Below are 21,345 nucleotides of genomic sequence, written 5' to 3'. Positions count from 1 at the left end.
GCATCAGGTGTGGTGGTGCCAGGGAGATTCCCAAAGGGACAAGAATTGCATCCATGCAGGTTTGAGGAGACCTCTGGAATGTCTAGTCCAACTTCCTGCTCAAAGCAGAACTGTTGTATGTCAGGCAAGAGCATGATAAAAAGGAGAAGAAAAAGAACTCCACTCTCACCATCAAGCTAAACTAAAGAGCTGTATGCAAAATTTCAAAAGCACATAAAACCCTCAATTTTGAACACGGTTCCCTTGAAGGACCAGGGTGATAGAGAAAGGACGATGTAAGTTGGTGCACAGACCAACCTGGGGGAATAAAAATAAGAAAAGAACTGTAAAATTTACTTCCCAGCTTCTGGGAGAACAGTGATACTGGGGGTAGGACTGGGAATCTGTTGCTGGAAACAGTGCCCAAGGCTGCCTGGGGTTGGGAGCGTCCTTGCCCAGGGCAGGACAGTGCTGCTCCTCTTGTCTAGAGCCAAAGTTTGTGATTCCTTTAGAGAGGTGACAATTCTGACTCCAGCACATATTTTCTGGGGACATTAAAGGCTCCCTTGCACTGAATCAACATTATGCATGCTGGTTAGCAGGAGGGAGGGTGGAAAGAGAGCTGACTGAAGCACCCAGCCAGTGAAGAGCTGAAAACCTCACGCAGAAGCACAGACCTGGGCTGCAGGAACCCAGAGCACAGGAGCTAGGAACCTACTTTCCCTGTGTGTACAGCAGTAGAGGAGGTTGCCAAACATTTCACTGCTTTATTTTACAGCTATGCTGTGAGTCAACAGCCTGTTCAGTTTGCTCTGGATTGCCAGGCCAGCTGCTGTATAATCCCAGCCATGCTGATAAGTGGAAAATGCAAGCCTAGAGGCATATGACCAAGACTTGGTGAGATACAGTGCAATCATTCTGTGCCTTGCAGGCAAATGCAAGTGTGTTATGATACTGAGCCCATGCAAGTGGAGAGGTTTGTGCCTGGAGGTTCATGCAGCTGACACACAGCAATACCACTTGTGGCAGGGCATGGGTCTAATCCTAGGACAACCCTGGAGCAGGGAAGCAGAGCAGATATCTGGGCCCTGTCCAGTATTTGAATGCAGTGTGAGAATGCAACTGAAGGACATGAGTGTCTACAGGGCAATGTAAGGATAAAAATAAAAAGAAATCCCTTGTCTCCTGGTCCCTCCATCCATGCAATGGCTGTGTGGCTTCTGAAGGTGAAGTACTGCTGGTGGAGAAACCATCACATTCCTTAAAACTGCCCCGTTCTTGATGTGTGGCTGACAGCATCAAGAGAGCCTATTAACAAACTGAGGAGTTGATCCAGTCCAAGGCCATTAAGGAGGATGCAGAAAAGGAGCTGTTATTGTTGCCAAGGAGAAAATAAAGCTGCTTAACTTGTGACAAAAAGTGCCATGGCTCTGGGTTATGCCAAGCTGATCTGGATGAGTCCCTCAGCTTCCTGACTTCAGGGAAGTATTGGGGTGTGTCAGAATGTCCTCACATATGGTGGTGGAAGGGCTTTCAGATGATGGCATTTATACAGCAGGAGCACAAAGATGCTGTTGAAAATGATCACGGAGGAAGGGCAATACTAAGGTCTGTGCATTCCTAGAGGTGGGATGATGGAGAGTATGGATAGGCTTACCCAACAGAGCCAAGCTCTCCATCACTGATAGCCTCCAGCCTCCACATTTCCTGGCTGCTGTCTCTCTGCTCTGGTACCCTTCCTTAAACAATTCCGGGGGGGGGGGGGGGGGGGGGGAGGAAACAAAACCCAAAAGTCCACCCAGACCACTGTGTGGGATTCAACTAAGCTTTTTTTCTGGGCTGGAATGAAAGGTTTCCTGGAGGTTCTCTTTGTTTATTTATTTTGCATAGCTGTTTTAAATTGCATTTAAATAAATATAAAGAAAAAGAAATATTAGTAAAGAATTTGTTTTGTTTGGAAGGTATTTCAAGGGACAGTGTTGGCTGTGTGTTTAAAAAGGAGAAAGGGAGAATATTGTTTGAATGTTGCTTCCCAGTTCTGGTGTGCCTTACATATTGCTTTGTTCAGTGTGAATCTGGATGAATAACACATTTGATTGAAACAACTGCTACAAACTCCTGCCCATGGCTTTGAAGCTCAGTAAAATTGCAGCACCTCTTTGTTTAACTCTGCTAATAAATATGGTTTAATTTTAGAAGCGTGATGCTTTTGTCATGTCCTTGCCTGGCACATAGATACACAGAAATAAAACGAATTCTCAGTATTTACCAGCTTCACCATGCTTTGTGTGCATGTGTTGAACAGGGATGGTGATGCAGTAAACATTCACACATGTGGGAATTACTCTATAACCTAGGGGTCCTGGACACAAGCCATGCTAGAGGGAGATGAAGCAAGAATAATTTCCAGGACTGTTTCCATGTGTGACAGATTCATAAACAGGCATCAGTCAGAATAATTTTATATTTGATCGTGTTTTCTTGTTGCCGCTGGTGAATAAGGATGGAAGCAGAAAAGGTTGCTCATAAAATGGCTCTTGTCTGTCAGCTGAGCCTTTGGAAGAAGTTTCCTGTGCTACTCTAAAGGTGGTGCTTTTCTTACAAAACGTCTTGTCTCTCCAGGAGTCCTGCTGTAGTCTAGAAGTACCTCTGCTGGGTGTGTTCCAAATCAGTCAGGCCTTGTCTCTGCTAGGACAGCCTCTTGTGTAGTTCCGTGGCTGCTCTTCAAAGTTAGCACTGCAGAGAGAGATCTGGTTGGGCAAGACTGATGCGATGTTTTCCCCTCACGGATGTGTTGTGTTCAGGGACCTCTCAACACGCTGCTCAAGTTTTCCTGTCCCCTTTGGTGTCAGAGCAAAGACCAAGACTGAGCTGGTTCCTAAATTTGGCTCGTGTTGGGTGTCTTGTGCAAGGCATGTCCTAGAATCCCTGCGTGAGAATGAAATCAAAGAACAGGGGGGTGAGCACCTTGCCTTCAGGTAAGGAATGGGACTGTGCATGAAAAAGCAGTTTAAAGTTGGTGTGGCAGGGTGCATTACAGGCAGCTTTTTAGGAGCTGATCTTCCACTTTTTGCATGGTTTATTTGTTTAATTCTAGTCAGCTCAGTGAATTAAACTTTTTCGCTTCACCTCACTTAACTTCTGTGTGCAGAGAAGCCTAAGCAATTGATATGACTTTTGCTTTTTGCAACTGTTATTTTCTCAGGCGTGTTTTTGATTACTGTTGTCTCTGTTGCAGTTGTTTGTTCTTCTGCAGAAAAGGTGCAAAGCACTCATACTCTGTATGTACTTTATTCCTTTGTCATCACCTGCATCAGTTTGAAAACAAAACAAAGACCAAGAGGAAATGAAGAGAAGCAGGGTTCCTTCCTTGTAGACTGTTCTCCTCAAGGGATGGATTCTCATCCATCTCCTAAAAGATATTAAAAGCTGAAAAGCAATATGTTACTTTGGATTTTCCCTGGAAATAACTTATTTAGAGATTACAGGAGAATTGTGTCCCTTGAGCAGCTGAAAAACCAGTGGTGCTCGTGATACTGCATCTCTGCCATTTCTGTGCTTGGCTTTTGACAGAAGCCTGACTTGCCCAAGGTGTGACAATATTCTGGCAAGGCACACGTTGTTGCACCTGTGTGACGTAGATCTGCAAGCCAACAACGCGGTGTTGTTTCCCCAAAGTAACCGTAACCCAAAATCCTTTTTGCCTCCTCATTTCTGGCTGTAGCAGTAAACAAAATACTTTGGATTTGATTTGTGTAACAATATTATGATGTGCCCATCTTATTACAGGCTTCTTCTGAAGCCTCACGGAGTAGCGTTTGACATGTTACCCGCAGCCTGTGTACGGAGGGAGGGGGGGCTGATTGGCATGCTGTCTTCTCCCTGTCTGCTGGTATTAGTATTCATATCAAAGAAAGCTGTTTGGTTCCCTTTCTCCTGGGCAACTGCAGGAGTCAATCTCTGCTCCCTGATGTGAATGGCAACAAAGAGAAACTGTTCATTGATTCAGAGCAAAAGAGCCCAAGTGGGTGCTTTGATTTCAGAGAAACTCTGCCCTGCAATGGATCTTCAAGGTTGGACTGCCAGCATTTTTGCAAATTTTGTCCAAATTGTGACTCCCAAAGTGTTTTGGCAGTATAGTGAAAGACAAGCAGGCAGGCCTCATGGATAATTTTAAATTAATAACTGTGACTTATATGTGCCTGTGTAAGACCTATGATTTCACTGTAAGAGTCAGACCATAATTAAATATCTAACTCTGTAGTGGGGCTATGCTGGTGGCAAATGGGGTATTGACTTTTGGCTCGTATTTTGACTAAAACTACAAACACAATGCAAGGACTTCAGCAAATTCCAATGCCTAAGGTGGTAATGTATTCTGTAAATCAATAATATATTAGTAATAAAAATGACCAAAGCATGCATCCATTAGGAATTCATAATAGAAATTTGTTTGGGTTATATAGTGTATGTATTGATTGCTGCTATTTAAAGATGAAGTATGTCTTTGAAGCAGAGTGCTTATATATGTAGCTGTCTACATTTTAAATTCATTTATTTTTAATACGAAGATGGACTTGATAACATGGGGAAGTATGTATGAATAGAAGTCAGTGTTTTATATTGCAAAATGTTATGGGAATATAGGTGTGCTGAGAACCCACAAGTAGATGTCTGATGTTTATGAAACCTAAATCTTGGACTTCAGCAAAGTAATGAGCAATGTATGTGGCAGCCACTGTTTGCAGCTCCAGGTTTCCAGGTAGCTTAAGTTTTTCTTGGCTTTGTGCCTTAACATTGAATTGCTTACCTGTCCATTTTGTGGTAGAGTGTTTAATGTAACCTGGTGTAATATAGGGATAGTGTGTGTAGGCCCTGCTTTGCCTGACTGGCAGGGACAGGTCTGGGGTACCGCCAGCAGAGCACAGACCTTGCTTCTCTGCAGAGCTGCAGCTCCCACAGCTGGCACGGGGGGCTGCAGTGCCAGAGGTGACTCACGGGACAATGCCGGGGCTGGGAGCACCTGCAGAGCCGTGACTGGGAGTAGGATTTAGGGAATAATGCCCCTGACCCACCCCAGTAACATCACACCAGGCCCCTAGGTGTGTCTGATGCTGATGTGGTGTTGTGGGTTAGCTAATAACACCGAGAGACCAGTTAACATCCTTTACAGAATTGCACTAATATATTAGATAGTCACTGTAGAAGGCTGAATTGAAGAAAACAAAACAAAACCAAGGCAGACAAACCTACTAAACACGTGGTGCCATACCTACACTTTCATCCATCCTTCTAAACTTACTCTGGCTGATTAGTCCAGGCCCAGTGCATCTGCATTGTTACCTTGTGTAATGACACAGGGTGGAGAAAACGATTCACATGCCATAGCTGCAGTCTTTGTCTCACTGCAGCAAATAAAAACTGTTTTAGATTACACAGATTATGGTTCATTATGAAAACAAAGCAAGTCTCTGACTGAAAATCCCATCTGTTGGTTTGCATTAAGCAATTCCCTTCCTCTTCTTTGCCATTTTTTATTCCTGGGCATTCAAAGAAGCTGTCCCAAAATATTTTTTATTTCCTATTTGCAACCACTAAAGGCAGTGTGCAGACCTTCTTTTTGTGGATAAGCTTAGCAGCTCTGCATAAAAACTTATTGGAGGTTTTGTGTTGTTTGTTTGGGTTTTTTGTTTTGGGGTTTGTTGTTGTTGAAGTTTTTAGTGTGGGGTCTTTTTTGGTTTTTGTTTTGTTTTGTTTTGTTTTTTTACCATATTCTAATAAATTCAGTGGGTTCCACTGGGGGCATGCAGCTAAATGTCCCCTTCTTCTTCCTGTTGTCTTTCTCCCAGATCTGCATAGATCCTTAAAATACAAAGAAACTCCTATGATCAACAAGCCAGACTGTTTGCACATTAGAGATCTCACCCGGTAATTTGTGCATCAGGCATTGGTGCATTCCAGAAAAGTGCTCAGTCATTGTTTAGGGACTTCAGCTGATAAGGAACAAATCATATATATATAAATATATATATGTGTGTGTGTGTGTGTAAACTGTCCCATGGTTATTTCTAACCATGTGAGCAATTTTTTACCTTATTTCTTTCTCCATGTATCAGACTTCAGCTTCCAGATCTTGAATCTTGCTTGCCTTTTTCTACTAGATTAAAGAGAAATACCATCCCTTGGTAGTTACCTGCAGACTAAAATAGTCTTTTAGACTAGTTAAACAAACAAAGTGATTTTGATGGCTCACTTGTGAAACTGGCTTTCCAGGCTTTAATTGATTTTTTTTTTTTTCTTTATTCTTTAAGGTTTTTTTGCAAACCTTTTCAAAGTTTCTGACAAACCCTCTGAAGTGTAGGCACCACAGTGTGTACATATTCCTGGAATGGTCTCATTAACACCATATGTAGGGCAATTTCATCTTCCCACTTCTACTTGCTATTCACCTCCTCATCCTTGCAGAGATCACGCTTGCCCTTTGAGCTGCTGTGTGTGGTTCCAATTGTTATCAGTTATGGAAACAATCTTGTTTCAGAGTGACTGCTTGCAAGGCTGTGGTCTCACATAATGAGCACTTCTTGTGTTCTTACATGGATTTGTATTTGTGCTCAAGCGTGGTCTGCTCAGACAGTGTGTAGATCAGTCTGCAAAAACAGCAAGGTCCGTGTCATTACCTAACATTTCATCAGTTTTTGCTCTGACTGCAAATTTGGCAAGCTCTGAGTTTATTTTCTCTCAGATCATCGAGAAGTGTGTTGAATGATTTTGGACTGATGAGGTTCTTGCTGAACTTCCAGAAATGCTTTGGTTGAGATGACAGTTCCACATTTACATTAGTTTTTGAGAAGCAACATCTAATGCATTTTTCCTGTGTGAAAGTGGACTTCTGGTATTTTTTTTGTTTTGTTTTGTTTTTTATTTTATTTTATTTTATTTTTTTATTTTTTAATTTTTTATTTTATTTTATTTTATTTTATTTTATTTTATTTTATTTTATTTTATTTTATTTTATTTTATTATCTTAGCTTGTTAGTAGCAGTGTGCCAGTGCCTGAAATCAAACTAAAAAACAGCAAGGGGGTTCCTAAGAGGGTGGGGGGTTTCTTACAAACTCCCATTCTTCAGATTGTAAGATGCTGAGTATTTTGCTATTAATGTCTTTCCAAATATATGCTAGAACAGAAGGCATCTCTTCATCACTATGAATGATGAAAAATTCTGTTTGACTCTTTCTAAACACAGATTGGAGAGAGTTACTGAATATTTGTAGGCAGTTCAGTTTGTGCTTGATAGCTGGATATCTTTGACCCACAAACCTTACTGGTTTAAAAATACTGATGCTACTTTAAAAATTCTGCAAGTGTATTTTTTCTTAGTTTAATGGTCTTCATTTATTTCATTTGTATTTTGAGCTTTTAGCACTGCATGTTTGCGTTTCTAAACTGTAATTTGTACTTGCTAACTCCACTGCTGCATTTTATTTTAAACTTAATTTTTAAGTGAGAGTAGATTATTTACCAAAAGAAGACATTTCTCACGATTGCAGATTTGAGCATTTTGTCATCTGGAAACAGACTTCTCAGTTTACTGAGTCTGCATTTTAAATATTAAATCTTAATTTCTGTTTAATTTTATGTTAAATATTTTAACCTTTGAGGGCCTATCCTGGGTAGAACCCTCAAATATTTGTGTTACCTGTCAACACTGTGATCTTTTTTTACTTACCAAGTAAAACTGGTTTGTGGTTATTTGCTTTGTGTGTTTGTTGATGGTGATGATTTTGTTTGTGGATTGTTTTTGTGTTTTGTTTTTTTTTTTTTTTTTTTTTTTTTTAGGGGGGAGTAATTTTTTTTGTTGTTTGTATGTGGACTTGGTTTGGGCTTTTGTTTGGTGTTTTTTTTTTTTTTTTTTTTGTCTGTGATCAACACAAGGCATCAATAAGGGCAAATCAAAAAGATTGTCTCAACAATAAACTTACTCAGTGACCTTTTGTATTTTGCCCAGGTTGTTACCCTTTGAAGAACTTCTTTTTGTTTGTTTTTTGTTTGTTTGCTTGTTGTTTTTTTTTTGGTTTTTTTTGCTTTAGACAGTTTGAGGAGGTTTATTATAGACAAATAGGTGGCATTAGAAGAACTGTAAGTAGAAAAGTATGTTTTATTTTATGAAAGTTTTTCCTTGTGCTCCAAAAAATTCCCTTGGAAGGAAGTGGCAGCAGAATTCTTTCCTCAAATATGAAAAGGAAGCACAATATGGTGGAAATATGGAACAATTTTATTATTAGAAAAAGCAGAAAATTCTAAGTGTGAAGTATAAATAACTCTAAAAGAACAATGCTTGAAACAGGTACAAAAGGAAATGGATATTATAGAGGGAAGGAAAAGTGCTTGAAATGGTTCCTTTCTTAGATAAAAGTCAGTTTCTATTTAGAAAGTGCACTTTAATGTACTGCACCATAATTGCATTAGAAATTTAGTTAATAATCTCCCAGAAAGTTTTCTGGAAACATTTCCCTGGAATTATATATATATATTTTATATATATATATATAAAATATATATATTTTTATATATATATATACTATATATATTATATATATTATATATTATATATATATTATATATATATTTATATATATATATATATATATATAATTTTTTTCTTTCTTTCTTTCAAAGGGTTTTGAAGGATTCTTTTAAGGGCAAACAGCCCATGGGATTTACCAAGTGCCCAGCAAGTGTTTGGTTTTCCAAGAGTCCTTTCTGTGCCCTTCTGCCTGAGCATCATCCTGTGTTGTCACAGCAGGGCTGGGGCATGAAAAAAGTTCTGCTCTCTCTGACCCTTTATTTATAGGGGAAGGAGGAATGTACTCCTTCATCAGGTCATTTTGTTGAAAATATTTCTTTGCCTTTGGGCCCACTATCTCTCTCTGATTATGCTGGGCAAATAGATCCTGGTTTTTGCTGCCACAGAGATCTGCAAGAGATTTATTTCTTTCATCTACCTCTTGAAGGAGGATGATTTGAAACAAGTCCAGTGATTGTGTTAAAATAAAAAAAAAGTGTCTTCCATCTATCACAGTTGTTTGCAGTGGTTTTCTCCTGAAGCAACTTAGATAACTTTTTTCAGCCATATTTTCATTGAACCGGTGAGCATTGTGCCCTCAAGTGTAGCATCTGCACCTGTTTGTTACTCATCCTGCATGACTATCCTTTTGTGTGCCACTGTAGCTCCTGTTCTCAATCCGCACAAATTTCTTCTTCTTTTTAAAGTGTCCTTTGGGGCACAAACCCTCGTTTTGTTCAGTTGTGCACATGGGTGTCTTCAAAGGAGCCTTATGGTTTCCCATAGAACAAGTAATGGATCATGATATCCAGTACTGCAGGGACTTTCATAAATCAGGGCTGCCTTTTAACCAGTATGAGGTTGGTGGGGGTTTTTTGGGTGTTTTTGTGTACATTTGGGTGTGGTTGCCTTTTTTTTTTTAAATACAGAACACAATGTCTCTGTCACTACTCACACTTGTTATTGCTGATTTTTAAAATGCTTTTTAGGCCATTGTTAACCACTTTGAGGGCTAGAGTGGAAAATTAATAGAAACTTGTATCCTGGGACACCTCCACAGCTGGTGGGATTCAGAGTGTTTTATTGCAGATAAAAATGTAGTAAGCAACTTTGGCCACACTGTTGTGCCCTGGCTGCTCTGGATCTGCAAAGGTAGTCCAGGTGGTACCCTGGGGTAGCATCACCTCCCTACTACAAAGCCAAGAAGCTCTCAGCTTTCACATGTCTTTTCTGGGAGCAGCTGGTATGTCCAGGGAATTTCTGGGAACGTACAACTGAGCATTATTTCAGAAATTTTTTTTTAAATTTATTTTTTGTGACTCTCCTTGAGATGGGGGCAGTATTGCAGACATTGTTAAGTATTATATCGACACACATGCATATCTACCTATATAATGTTTCTGCAACAATATTTGCACAGGTTATGTTAGGTGTGCTTAATAATTAAGCACAATGCTTGCTGTGAGCAGGCAGGCACAATAGGAAACTTTATCACTCAATATTATAGTTGTGTTTCCTGTAAGATGATCCATTTTCTGGAGGTAATTCATTAGTTTTAATGTTTTGTTGTTTTCTACTGAGGAGAAAGGGGTACTGCAAGGAAAAAAGAAGTGAATTCCTTGAAAATCTTTTATTTCTTGTGTATTTCCACCTGGAGCAAGTGTTCATGTTTCAGTTCATTCCCCAAATTTAATTCTCCTACTGTTCTTTATTTTTAAGATTGAGGGGAAGTAAATAAAGTTGGCCACTGTTCAGATGAATGTAAATGCTTCTGAAAAGCTCTTTGAAGCTTCTAGTAACTTCAAGGTGAAAATCTTGATATTTTGAGGTCAAAGGAGGAGGGGGAGTAAATGTGATAGAGTTTGGGTAGTCATGATTGACAGGACTGAAAAGAATGGCTTCGCACAGCCTGCTTGTAATTCTTGTTAGTAAATCAGCAAAAAAAGGGTCTTGGATCTCATGCCCTAGTATTCCTGGCATGGAGTTCATATATGGCATGCTATGGAAAACCTAATCCAGCAGCTGGAGACCATGTTATCTTTGTAGAGTACTCACAGATAATCTACAGCAAGAAGCACCCATTGGTTTCGACAAGTCAGTGACCTTTAAGGTGCGTTCAGTAGAGGATCCCAAATATCATTATGCCATGTAGAAAACAATGCTTGCCATTTTCCCTGTTTCATATGTATTGTGCTTTCTAGAAGTTTAAGAAGTGCATATACATAAAAATATATAGTGGAATGCAGTTCTGAGAAGTCGAGATCTTAAGGCAGTCTCAGGCTTCTTTATAAAACTTTCACAGTTACAGCCAGTGGAAAGAACAAATTCCCTGTTGCTATTTATGGCAGAGACTCAAAGGAGCTGTGATGGCTAAAAAACAAAGAAAAATCAGTTATTAATGATCTATGATTTAGCCATATTGCTTCCTTGAGGTGCCTAGTCTTTGACGTCTGTGTAACTTCTTGTAAAATTAATGCTAAAGGTGACAGTTTTGGCCTTTGATATAAAGCAGTTGGTTTAAATGGTAAATATTTGGGGGCCCAGACTTTTCTGCAGATACTTGAGTGACAAGCTCTAATACTTGGGTTGAAATTCTCTTTTGCCTGCCTGTCTTTTTCTCTGGACAGTTCTCCACATTTCGCATAGTTCTTTCCAGGCAGTATGAACTTAAAAATAGATTTACTGCTCTGATAAACAAGTCTGTAAACAGCACAAAATAATCCTCACTCTGCTGTTCATCATTTCTGTAATAATGCAGATATTTCTACAGGAGCTTTAATGTTCCCCTTCAGAGGCTTTTCAGGGAACTGTAAATCAAAATTAAACTTTAACTTTGTGAAGGTATTACTTGGTAGGAATCTATTATTTGCAACTCTTCAGCAAAGCTCCAAATACATCCAACCTGTATAATTTTCGACAGCCTTAAAAGAATTGCTGAACCTGCTGAGTTCACTGGGTGTCTTCTGATTTTTATTTTTTTTTTCCTTTGTATTCTGGGGTCACTTAGTTGCTTTAGTTACTTTGGTGTGGTTTTATGTTTGGGGTTTCCCTCCTTTCCCCCCCTATTTTTTTCTTCTGTGGTGAGATGAAAGTCAAATTAGGGCTGTGAGAATGCATTTGTGTCTTGGCCTCCTCCAGTTATCCTTGCCTTGCTTCCTGTAGCCCAGGGCTACCAGTTCACAGTGGTACAAGATGCAGAAGAGCACTTGGAAAATAACCATCTAGGCCACCACTACATCCTACTGAAGTCTATTCTAATGGCAAACCTAAACCAGCTCTGCTGGTAACAGGAAAGCTATTCTAGCTTTGCACTATTTTAGAAAGGGTAGGAATTTAAGATAATGTTATAAATGGGAACAAAAGCAAATTATAATTTTAAATGAGCTTATGATATAATATCAAACCTGAAAATTATGAACAGATTCTTTTAAATTCATGTTCGTAGGTTAAACCCTTGATGCTCATTTATCTGACTGCTTCTGTGATCATACCTGTTATGGTGGCTTATAAAAGTTTTTATACAAGATTAAAAAAATTAACCTTACTAATGGCTACAATTAAAATCTACACTGGAGTAATTTGAAATTGGGCAAATTCTGTCATTACTCAAATCCTACTTGCTTCACCACATTAATTTGTGCTGTATTAAATTTGAGATACCAAGGTTGTTCAGCAATGTCAGAGTCAAAGCTTCTCTGATTTTGAGGTTTTTGGGAGGTTTTTTTTGGAGATAGTTAAATGCCTATTGTAACAACAGTAACTTTGAGTTGGCTAAGAAATGAGTGGCATGTTTTTCCTCACTAAGGTCTCCAGTGAAATTTGAGTTGTATGCATTGGTAAAAAGGACTGGTCCCTGTGGCTCAGAACCTAATGCTTGCTTTATTAAGAATACAAATGTCTCAATGTTATGGACCAGATATTTTAATAAAAGCCAGATATTTTAATAATGTCACTGTTAGGCTGGAGGGCAAGTTTATCATAAGGGTTGGTTATAGAAATTAAGCACCACAGTGCAGGGCTTTAAACTCAGGCACTTTCCCTGTCTGTGCACAGCTTTCCTACACTTGAAAGGTAATTCACATGAAGGAAGCCTGTAAATTTAGAGAACATTTGTATCTCATGTGCCTTTCATTGCAAATTAGATGATCCACTGCAAAGGAATAGATGATCCACTGCAAAGGAAAAGATACTTGGGAATAGCTGTTTTCCTATGATGGGGCCTAAATATTAATGTACTTGCATTCAACATCCCCTTGGAGGCCACATTTTGTTTGCCTGTTGTTCTCAACTTCTTGCTTCTGCTTTAATTGAGTTCATTAAAGTGACATTTAGCTCAGGCTGGGACTGTGCCTCTGACCTCTGATTTGAAGGTAGGTTGTCATGTATTTTTGAAAAGCACTCTAAATTCAGCCTCCCTTCCTTTTAAAAATCTTTTGCTGTCTTCCTATGACCCGGGCTAACCTTTTCTGAGCTGATTCAACTCTATCAGCCCAGCAGAAATCCCCCCTTTCTCTTCTCCCCCCGCTGGTTTAGTTTCTTGGTGAATTATTGAACTGACCTGCCCCTGATTTGGGTCTCCCTGGCTCAAGTCTGTCTTCACACAGTGCCTCAGTCACCTCATCTCAAACTCCTCCACTAAGAGCTACCATCTTGATTCTGTGGTTTTGTTCTTTTAGCACTTAATTTCGTTCACTCCCAGGGCCATGCAGTGATGGATTTCCCTTGTGAACGCTCACCCCTGGGTGTAAATGCATCCACTTCACTGTTGGTGTCTTTTTCTGGTGATCTTCCACAGTACGCTTTGCCCGCTGTCTCTGAGCTTTTTCTCTTCTCTAGGAAGCTACTGAGAGATTCTAAGAGAATCTAATGCTTCTTCCTCATAAGGAAAGCTTCACCATACTTTGAGTAAGGGTTTGGGAATGTAAGGGGAGAGAGTATTCATCAGCTGAGCATGGCAAAGAGATGAGGAGCATTGGTGGTGTGAAGAGTGAGCAGTAGAATTACCCCAGGATGTAGCTGTCTGGTGCCTAATGCTGTGGCTGCTGTCCCTGGACTTTCTGGGAATCCAGAGGGTGGTGGAAAGGGCCAGTTGTTTGTCCATCACTGTTTTGAGATCTTGGCTGCCTAGAAATGTGGAAGGAGATCTGCCATGGAACTAAAACATGCTTTCCATGAAGCATATGCATGGAGACAGAGGCTTGCTTCAGAGATGTTCCGTTTAGGACTTGGCTAGGTTTTGGAGATTTTTGTGCCCCTGTTAGTATCCATAGTTGTGTCACCTTGGAAAATTCACTGATTGTGTGTGAATTTTGGCAGTCCCTACAGGAAATCCCCTCTGTGCTTGCTACAGCCTTCTGTGTATCCTTTTAATTGTGGGGGAGGGCATCAGTTATAAACTTATAGATGAACATCTACTATTTTCACTCATAGAAGCTGGAAGCAAATCCCTTGCAGATGCCTCTTGTGTGTTATAATGGAGACAGAGTAAACAATTTATGGAACCATAAGATAGTTGACCTCAACCTCCACATAAACAGCATGGGGAAGTATATGAGGATTTTCTGGTTTTTAGCTTTGCTTTGGTTGGGGTGTTGCCCAGCCTTCTGCTTCTCTTCTGTCTTTTTTTTCTTTTTTTGTATGCTCCATCCCACCATGTAAAAAGATGCTCTTTCAGTCTGTTCATAGCTGGCTGTTTGCGGGGTAAGGGGGATCAAGGTGAAGGTGACCAAAGGAAAGTTGCAAATTGCTTTTGATGCTGTCTATAAAATAAGAAAGCCTAAGATGATCTAGGAGGATGTGGGTATTTAATTCATGTGGGGAAACCAGAGCTGAAGCAACATGCTTCACTTTCTAAGGATGCATCCAATTATCTTCTTCCGTTCTGTGGCAGATTTTAGAGTTCTTGATGGGGGAGATAAGACAATATTCCCATTTTGTTAGATGAGAAGCAATCAAATGAGGAATATGGGGGAGAGCCGGGAGTTGGGACCAGGACTGTCCAGCTTTGCACTGCTGATGGTTTCATTGTATATTAATAATAAGATTTCAGAGAACTTTGGACCAACCAAGCTATTTTAATCTTGTCAGAACTTTGTTGATATTTGTGAAAATACTGGGAAATGGGAGTATTGGATGCTTGAGAAATGTTTGTTGTCACCATTGTTAATTCAAACTTTTGCTTGCTGCTAATATTACTCTTGAGATCAGAGGCCAGACATAATTTGGATTAAGGAAAAGAGAGAAGAAATACTGAGCAACATCTGCATGCTGCAAACAAATGCACTAAGGAGACTTTATACCCTAATAGGGAAAAGTAGGGCCCTGGTTTCAAAAAGCACTTCAGAATGTGGAGTGAGCCCTACAGAGCCCATTGACTGAAAGGGATTTCCATTCCTACCCATACCTGAATAGGCTTGAGTATAAGGGAAGGGGGACTTTTTTATTACTTTGTTTTTTTCCCCCCCACAGAGCCAAGGTGAACTGTGGGAGTATTAAATACTGCAAAATTACAAACACAGAAGCATTCTTCCAAATTACTAGGAAGCCTCTTCCCCCAGTATGCTCTGTTTGCACTTGGGAACAGTTAAGTCAGATACTTAGCTAGGCAGACCAAATCATACACAGAGCTTGTGAAAATAATTATCTCTACAATTCCAGCTTTTGTTTCATGGCCCTTAAATATGCACTGAAATTTCACTCTGAATATTCTGAGCCAGAACATGATTTTGCTGGGAAAATTGCATATAAAACCTAATTAAAAGCATCAACCCACACTTTTCTTTTAAAAGTACATCTACTACCATCATGACTCTAAATGTAACAGAGCTCAACAAGTCTCTAGCAGCCAAGGAGACACGTAATTTAAAGGCTATTTCGGCATTTGATTAAGCACACAGTGATAACTACAAGCCCGTGCCCTGCAGGCATGACAAGAGGCAATTATGTTCTGAGGTCAAAAGCGAGGGGGAGAAAAAGCACAAGATTTTGATGACTTACTTAATTTTCCAGCTCCTGAAATTAACAGAGACAAAGGAGTTCTAAATCGCCCAGATAAAATCCTGTCATTATCTGTTGCCTTTTCACCCTCTGCTCTCACTTTGCCCTGCAGAAGCTCAGGAGGATTATTTTCCACCAAATGGCTGCACTTAAAAAAAACCTCAAGTTGGCACACATTTAAACGTTAAAGAATTTGAAAAGCACTCTTTTTAAGTTCTGTATTTAGATGGCTGTCTGCACAGAGGATCCTGGAAAAAGGCACCTGTTTTTCAAAGTAGTGAGCAGCCATCAGCTCCTCTTGACTTCAAGCCAACAATTAGGTCACTTATTTAGGAGATTAAATAAGGAGCTCAATGAGAGTCTGGGAAGATAGGGAGCTGCTCAAAGAAGAGAGAAGTGCATTAATGAATTAATACAGTTGTTCTGTGTATTTCGCAGATGGGCTTTGATGTATCTTGTTTCACAGTAAAAAGCAAAACGTCTTTGCTCCTTACAGGAAAAGCAGTAAAAATTATTAAGTAAGATTATCATATAGGGACACAACAACAACAACAAAAAAAAATCTGTGCAGAGCAAGTGATTTGGTGGACAATGGCAGGATGGAAAACATGTGCCTATTGCTTTAGGAGAAAGCACGACAAGACATCGTGCTATATTACAGTATTCAGCTGCTTCTAGTTTTTCCAGGGTGTTACATTTTTTATGCTTTTTATCCAGAAAATAAATGTAAATGTTGACTTCATGGTAGCTCAGGGAGGTAACTGTAAGTGGAAGCTGTCCTTCTTACACCAAGTAGTCAAATGATTATGTGAAAAGCAAAAAGGTGAATTCCAGGAACTTTAAAGCTGAATCTAGAAATGTTTGCATCTGTCCAGAGATTCTGTACTGGAGAGTAGAATGTAAGATGTTATTTTTGGGTTGGGGTGTTTTGAGGGCATCCTTGGAACTGATATGCATGCAGTTTTAGTAGATCAGTGCTGTAAAGTCTCATGGACAGGAGACACACACATGATTCTAGAAATGTGTTCTCATTTGAAGTAAAGATCTTCAATGGTTTTGTAACTTGCTGTGAGTAATTCTTAATGTGTTATTTCCAGCATAACACAAGAGTTAAGGTTAGCTGCATTTGTACAGTATTGCTCTTTGAAAAATACACTAGGTTTGTATGAGTGAGTTCTCAGGCATTTAATTTTTGTGATTTTAAGCAGGGTTTTCCTCAGTCTTCACGTGTTTATTGTCTTTCTTTGATATAGAATACTAAACTGAAAAAAAAAAAAACCTAAAACATATGAATTCAGAGCAAAAATATACTTTCTGAATCGTGTGGCTCAGGAGTTTTGTATTCTGTAGTGGGAACTGAAAAAAGTAAAGTAGTATTAACAACTGTTTTTGCCCTTTGTATAGCCTATGTTAATCTTCCAGGGAAAAAGATCCAAATTGCCCAAGGACTGGGCCAATCCGTAGCTCCAAATAGCTAATATTGCCTGTAAACCTCATTTTGTCATTTTTTTGGCAGTTAACAGGAGTCATCTAAGCACATGGCAGGAGGAGGGAGGGCTCTTGGCCTCAGCATTCTGCCTAAAGCTGCTAGAAACCTTCTGCCTCCCATGTCACCAATCTGCTCAGGTTTAGCGCAGAACAGGCTTGAGAGGAGAGCTCGCCACAGCTCTTCTCCAAAATCAGAATCCTGGCATCAGAAGATTTTTGGTCAGCGCTGGCCTTCTGCCATGGAGTCCAGTGTTTGACAGAGCAGGACCTGCTGCAGGCTTCTGTGGACAGATCCCTGTCAGCAAACTTAACACCTCTTGAAGCTGTTTGTAGAGCAGGCTAAAATTGCTGGGCTCTGCTGACTCTGCCTTTCTGGCTGGCTTATGTCTTCTGTCAAATGTAGTCTCTAACATTGTCCCATCTGTCCTCTACTCACCTTGACTGGTGGTATCAAGCCAAGGGTAAGAATGAGGCAGTGTTCCTTAGAGGTTCATGCTTGTCCTCCTCATTTTCCTCCTCTTGTAACAGGAGAAGTTGGTGGCATTGAGAATGTATTGCATTACACAAATGTATGGTGCAATGTGAGCCCAGGGCAAAACCATTTCTCCAATCTCAGGGAAGGAGGACATTTCAAGTGATCCAAACCCTAAAGCTGTGGTAATTATGCAAGCTATTATTCAAGAATGAGCACATGTCTGTCCTGGGAGTTTGGCAATTAGTCCAGGGAGGGTCTGTTATCAAAGTAATCCCTGCAGATGTACAGAAATTGGAATCTGAGATTGTATCTGGTGATACATAAATGAGACAGCTGACAATAATAGAAGGATTCATGGAAGTTAGTGTGTTGGTGCCTGACAGGCAGGGCAGCCTTGGTATGGTCAAAATGGTATTCTGAGAAACATAATATACTCTTATCATAATATGCTCTTATTTTCCATAAACAAACTTGGTGTGCATGTACTGTGGGGATGTTTTATGGAACAAACCAGCAGAACATTGGATGGGATTTTTGGTTTAGGGGGAGGGTGTTCTTATAATGGGGCCAGGAGAAAAGGGGGTTGTTGAAAGATGCCTGGTATCATGTGGGCTATGGATCTACTGGAGGCTTTAACCTCTGTCACCATCACATACACATGCAGGCTTGGTGTGTGTGTTGAGTTTTGTGGTTGGAAGTGTACAAATGTAGCTGGGAGAGTATGTCATCCCTATACCTGGAAACCTTTTTGGTGTGGGTGTGTTTTCATTCTTGTGGAATAAAGGAGGAAAGGAGTTGACTTTTATTTCAGCTTGTGACTGGTGTGCTAGTCTGGGAAACAAGTATTTGGTTCCTAGCATCACCATGGATTTCCCATGAGATCTTCTGGAGGCTGGAAAACCCTTCTGTGGCTGACTTGAAAAAGACAATGTGTAGCTACTTCATGTGGATATTTGGGGATTAATATATTCACGTTCGTCAAGCTGTTTAAGATCTTTGGATCAAAGAGGCTGTAAAGATGGGAAATACAATTGCTTGTTGTCAAGTGACGTTTTTTACTAATACTTTAGGGCTTTGTTTTCAAGGCATCTCAAAGTGTGTTTCTTTTTTTTCTTTTGCAAACTGTAGCCTGGATTTCTTTTAAAACAGGTAAGATTTCCAAGAGCTCTTTAATTACACAAGTATTTGCCAGCTATTTGACTGTCTAGGCAGATCCAGTGCAAAGCTAAGACTGAACTTAAATCCTCTGGTGTCCCATAAATCGGTCTTTCCATGGAAAGTATCGCTGCAGGGCCCAAACTTTGGGATGCTTGCCAGAACCTGCAGGCCATCCCCTGGCATGCTGCAGGCTACAGCAAAAGCCATTAAGATCCCTTTTTCTAAGGGCTAAGGAAAGGACCAGGATCAATACAGATGTTATTGCATCTGCTGTAGGACAGGTGCAATCTTGCTGAGCAGGGGGGATCCTGGTGCTTGGATTGCTTGTTGTTGTATAATTTTCTTCGCTTGTTCAAGTACAATGCAGGACTGTAATTTTATATATCGAAGCCAACTAATTTTTCACCTGGTAAGTAGAAATAACAACAGTGCCATAGTTGCTATTTGCCTGTTTCAGTGAGGGATTTCTAAAGCCTTGTATAGAAGGGATCTACAGCTTGTTTTTAAAATGAGAAAATCGAGTCACTGAGTGGAGAAGTGATTTCTCTGGGCAGCCAGCAAGCCAGCGACTGGACCCCATTTCTGCAGATCTTATCTGAATGGTACCAAAACTATCTCAGCACAGCATACGGCTAAAAGCTGCTGCTGAATGTGATCCTGCTTTTAATTTTAGCCTCAGCGTGGAAAGTCAGCGTTGACTGTGTTTCTGTGTTAATCCTTGCAGCTTTCAGCCGTGCCCCAGTGCCCATGGCTGTGGTCCGAAGGGAGCTGTCCTGTGAGAGTTACCCCATCGAGCTGCGCTGCCCGGGAACAGATGTTATCATGATTGAAAGTGCCAACTACGGCAGGACTGATGATAAAATCTGTGACTCTGATCCTGCTCAGATGGAGAATATCCGCTGTTATCTGCCAGATGCCTATAAGATTATGACTCAAAGGTATAGTATTTAATATTCTTTGTTTGCTGACTGTTGGTTTTTTTTTTTTTTTTTTAATCTGGAGTGTGTGCACCAGTTCGTGTGTTTGCATGAGAAAATGTAGGTATTTAGTCTGGGTGTATGTGCACAGAATTGCAGCTATCATTGCTAAACTGTGGGTTTAACAGAGTTGGTTTAGCATCACGCAATATAACTAACATTTCCTGTAAGTACTGCTCATCAGTCATCTTGATTCTCACCACATCCCAGTTTTACCTCTGAAATACCTAAATATCAAGGCTCTTAATGAACGTGGAGGTGAAATCTTTCTCAAAATGCATATTCACTAGTTTTTGTGCTGTGCTCAAACAGAAGGCCAGTAATCTCCTTGAAAGAATCAATATTTTGTGTTCAGAATAGCAGTTACAGTTTTCAAAACATAAAGAGGCGTCTGCATCTTTCCTTGTGTTGCCAGGCTTAGTTTTAGAGAGCATCCGAGTTTCCAGTCAAGCATTGGTATTCTCATTGATGAATTGCTAAATTCCTGTATAATAACTGTAGGTGTTAAATGTAGCTGCTGCATTTGGAGATGGTAACTGAGAATACAGTCAGACATGTAGACAGACTCCTGTCTGGCTTGCAGAGCCAGGGCCTAACAGTTTATTCCAACCTAGAGATATCTTGGTTATGAAAAGCCTCTTAAATGTTGCCGAATTTTTAAGAATATTTTCTGGCACAAGTGCTGTTGTGGGAAGGATTCGTAAGTCACAGCTCTCAATGTGTAATTGAATTCAGTAATACATCCCTAATACATGAATAATTATTTAGTGCATTTGACTGTTAATTAGTAATAGAGATTAGTATTTCAAGGTATTAATGGCATTGGCATAGGCAAAATGTTGCTAATTGATGTCATGACAACAGTGTTTGCATCCCAACAGTGACCTCATGGCTTAAAGCAGTGCAGGGTTTTAATGGAGCATCTTGCTGTTGTTTACTGTGAAATGCTTTGCACTAAAATGGACTGGTGTGACCAACATGAGTTTTGGCTGTGTTTCACATGCTAACTGCTATTTTTGACTTTCCTTTAGCAAGTGCTAAGTGCTAATGTTTAATATTTAGGTCTCAAAATGTTGAGAAGTCTCGTTTTTCTTAAGAAACGTCCCCACTGCTGCATGTGGCTCCTCTAAGACCATTCTTTAAGTTGGACTTCCTTGCCTAGCTGGTTGGAGTCTTGTTCATAGGGTTGTGCCAGCTGACATTTTCAAGAGAAGTGGGATGGGTAACAACATGCCATCAGCCAGTCCCTTGGATTTGGTGTGGTTTTAGTGGAATTACTGTAATTCTCCCCGTTCAGGTTGTTAGTGGCTTCAAGCAGAAACCCTTAATCCTCTGCATACTGGCAGAATAAAGCCATGTCATCTCCTCTGTGGCCTGCTACAGAGTACAAAGTATTATTATTTTCAGATAGATATGCATTAGTGTCCTCCAGGTAGCAGCTCCTGAGCCAGATGCAGAGCTCTGCAACCTTCTGGTCAATCCCTACATGTACGAAGTCTGCAATAAACATTGGCCCTTGGGTCAGGGAGGGCACATAATCGTCCTTTGTGCCTGTGGCACTGCAATGAAAACTTGTGGTGATTACTCACCTCCAGGTATCATCAGTGCAGGCTCAAACGGCTTAGCAGGGAAGCTCATTTCTGGGGCAAAGTATCTCTGTTCTTCCATTTGGGCAGAAAGTGGTGCTGGAGAGGATGGACACTGAAGG

General features: G+C 40.2%; 1 protein-coding gene across 17 annotated transcripts in view; it reads left to right on the top strand.

Annotated features, from left to right (window-relative positions):
* The first annotated feature begins 19,203 nt into the window (after positions 1-19,203).
* The window catches only part of ADGRL3 (adhesion G protein-coupled receptor L3), a 250,473-nt gene continuing 248,331 nt past the window's right edge, over positions 19,204-21,345 (top strand). For 16 of the 17 annotated variants that reach the window (XM_062493032.1, XM_062493033.1, XM_062493028.1 and 13 more), the window contains exon 1: positions 19,325-19,598. In XM_062493032.1, the coding sequence (XP_062349016.1) occupies positions 19,408-19,598 (191 nt within the window). In that variant the 5' untranslated portion in view covers positions 19,325-19,407. Of the gene's footprint in view, positions 19,599-21,345 lie in introns of all 17 variants that reach the window. The other variant, XM_062493019.1, reaches the window with a different exon arrangement.

Source organism: Cinclus cinclus, chromosome 5, assembly GCF_963662255.1.
Source record: "Cinclus cinclus chromosome 5, bCinCin1.1, whole genome shotgun sequence".
In the NCBI taxonomy this organism is placed as follows: Eukaryota; Metazoa; Chordata; class Aves; order Passeriformes; family Cinclidae; genus Cinclus; species Cinclus cinclus.
Note: the sequence above shows the minus strand (reverse complement) of the source record. Positions and strands in the feature narration are given on the sequence as shown.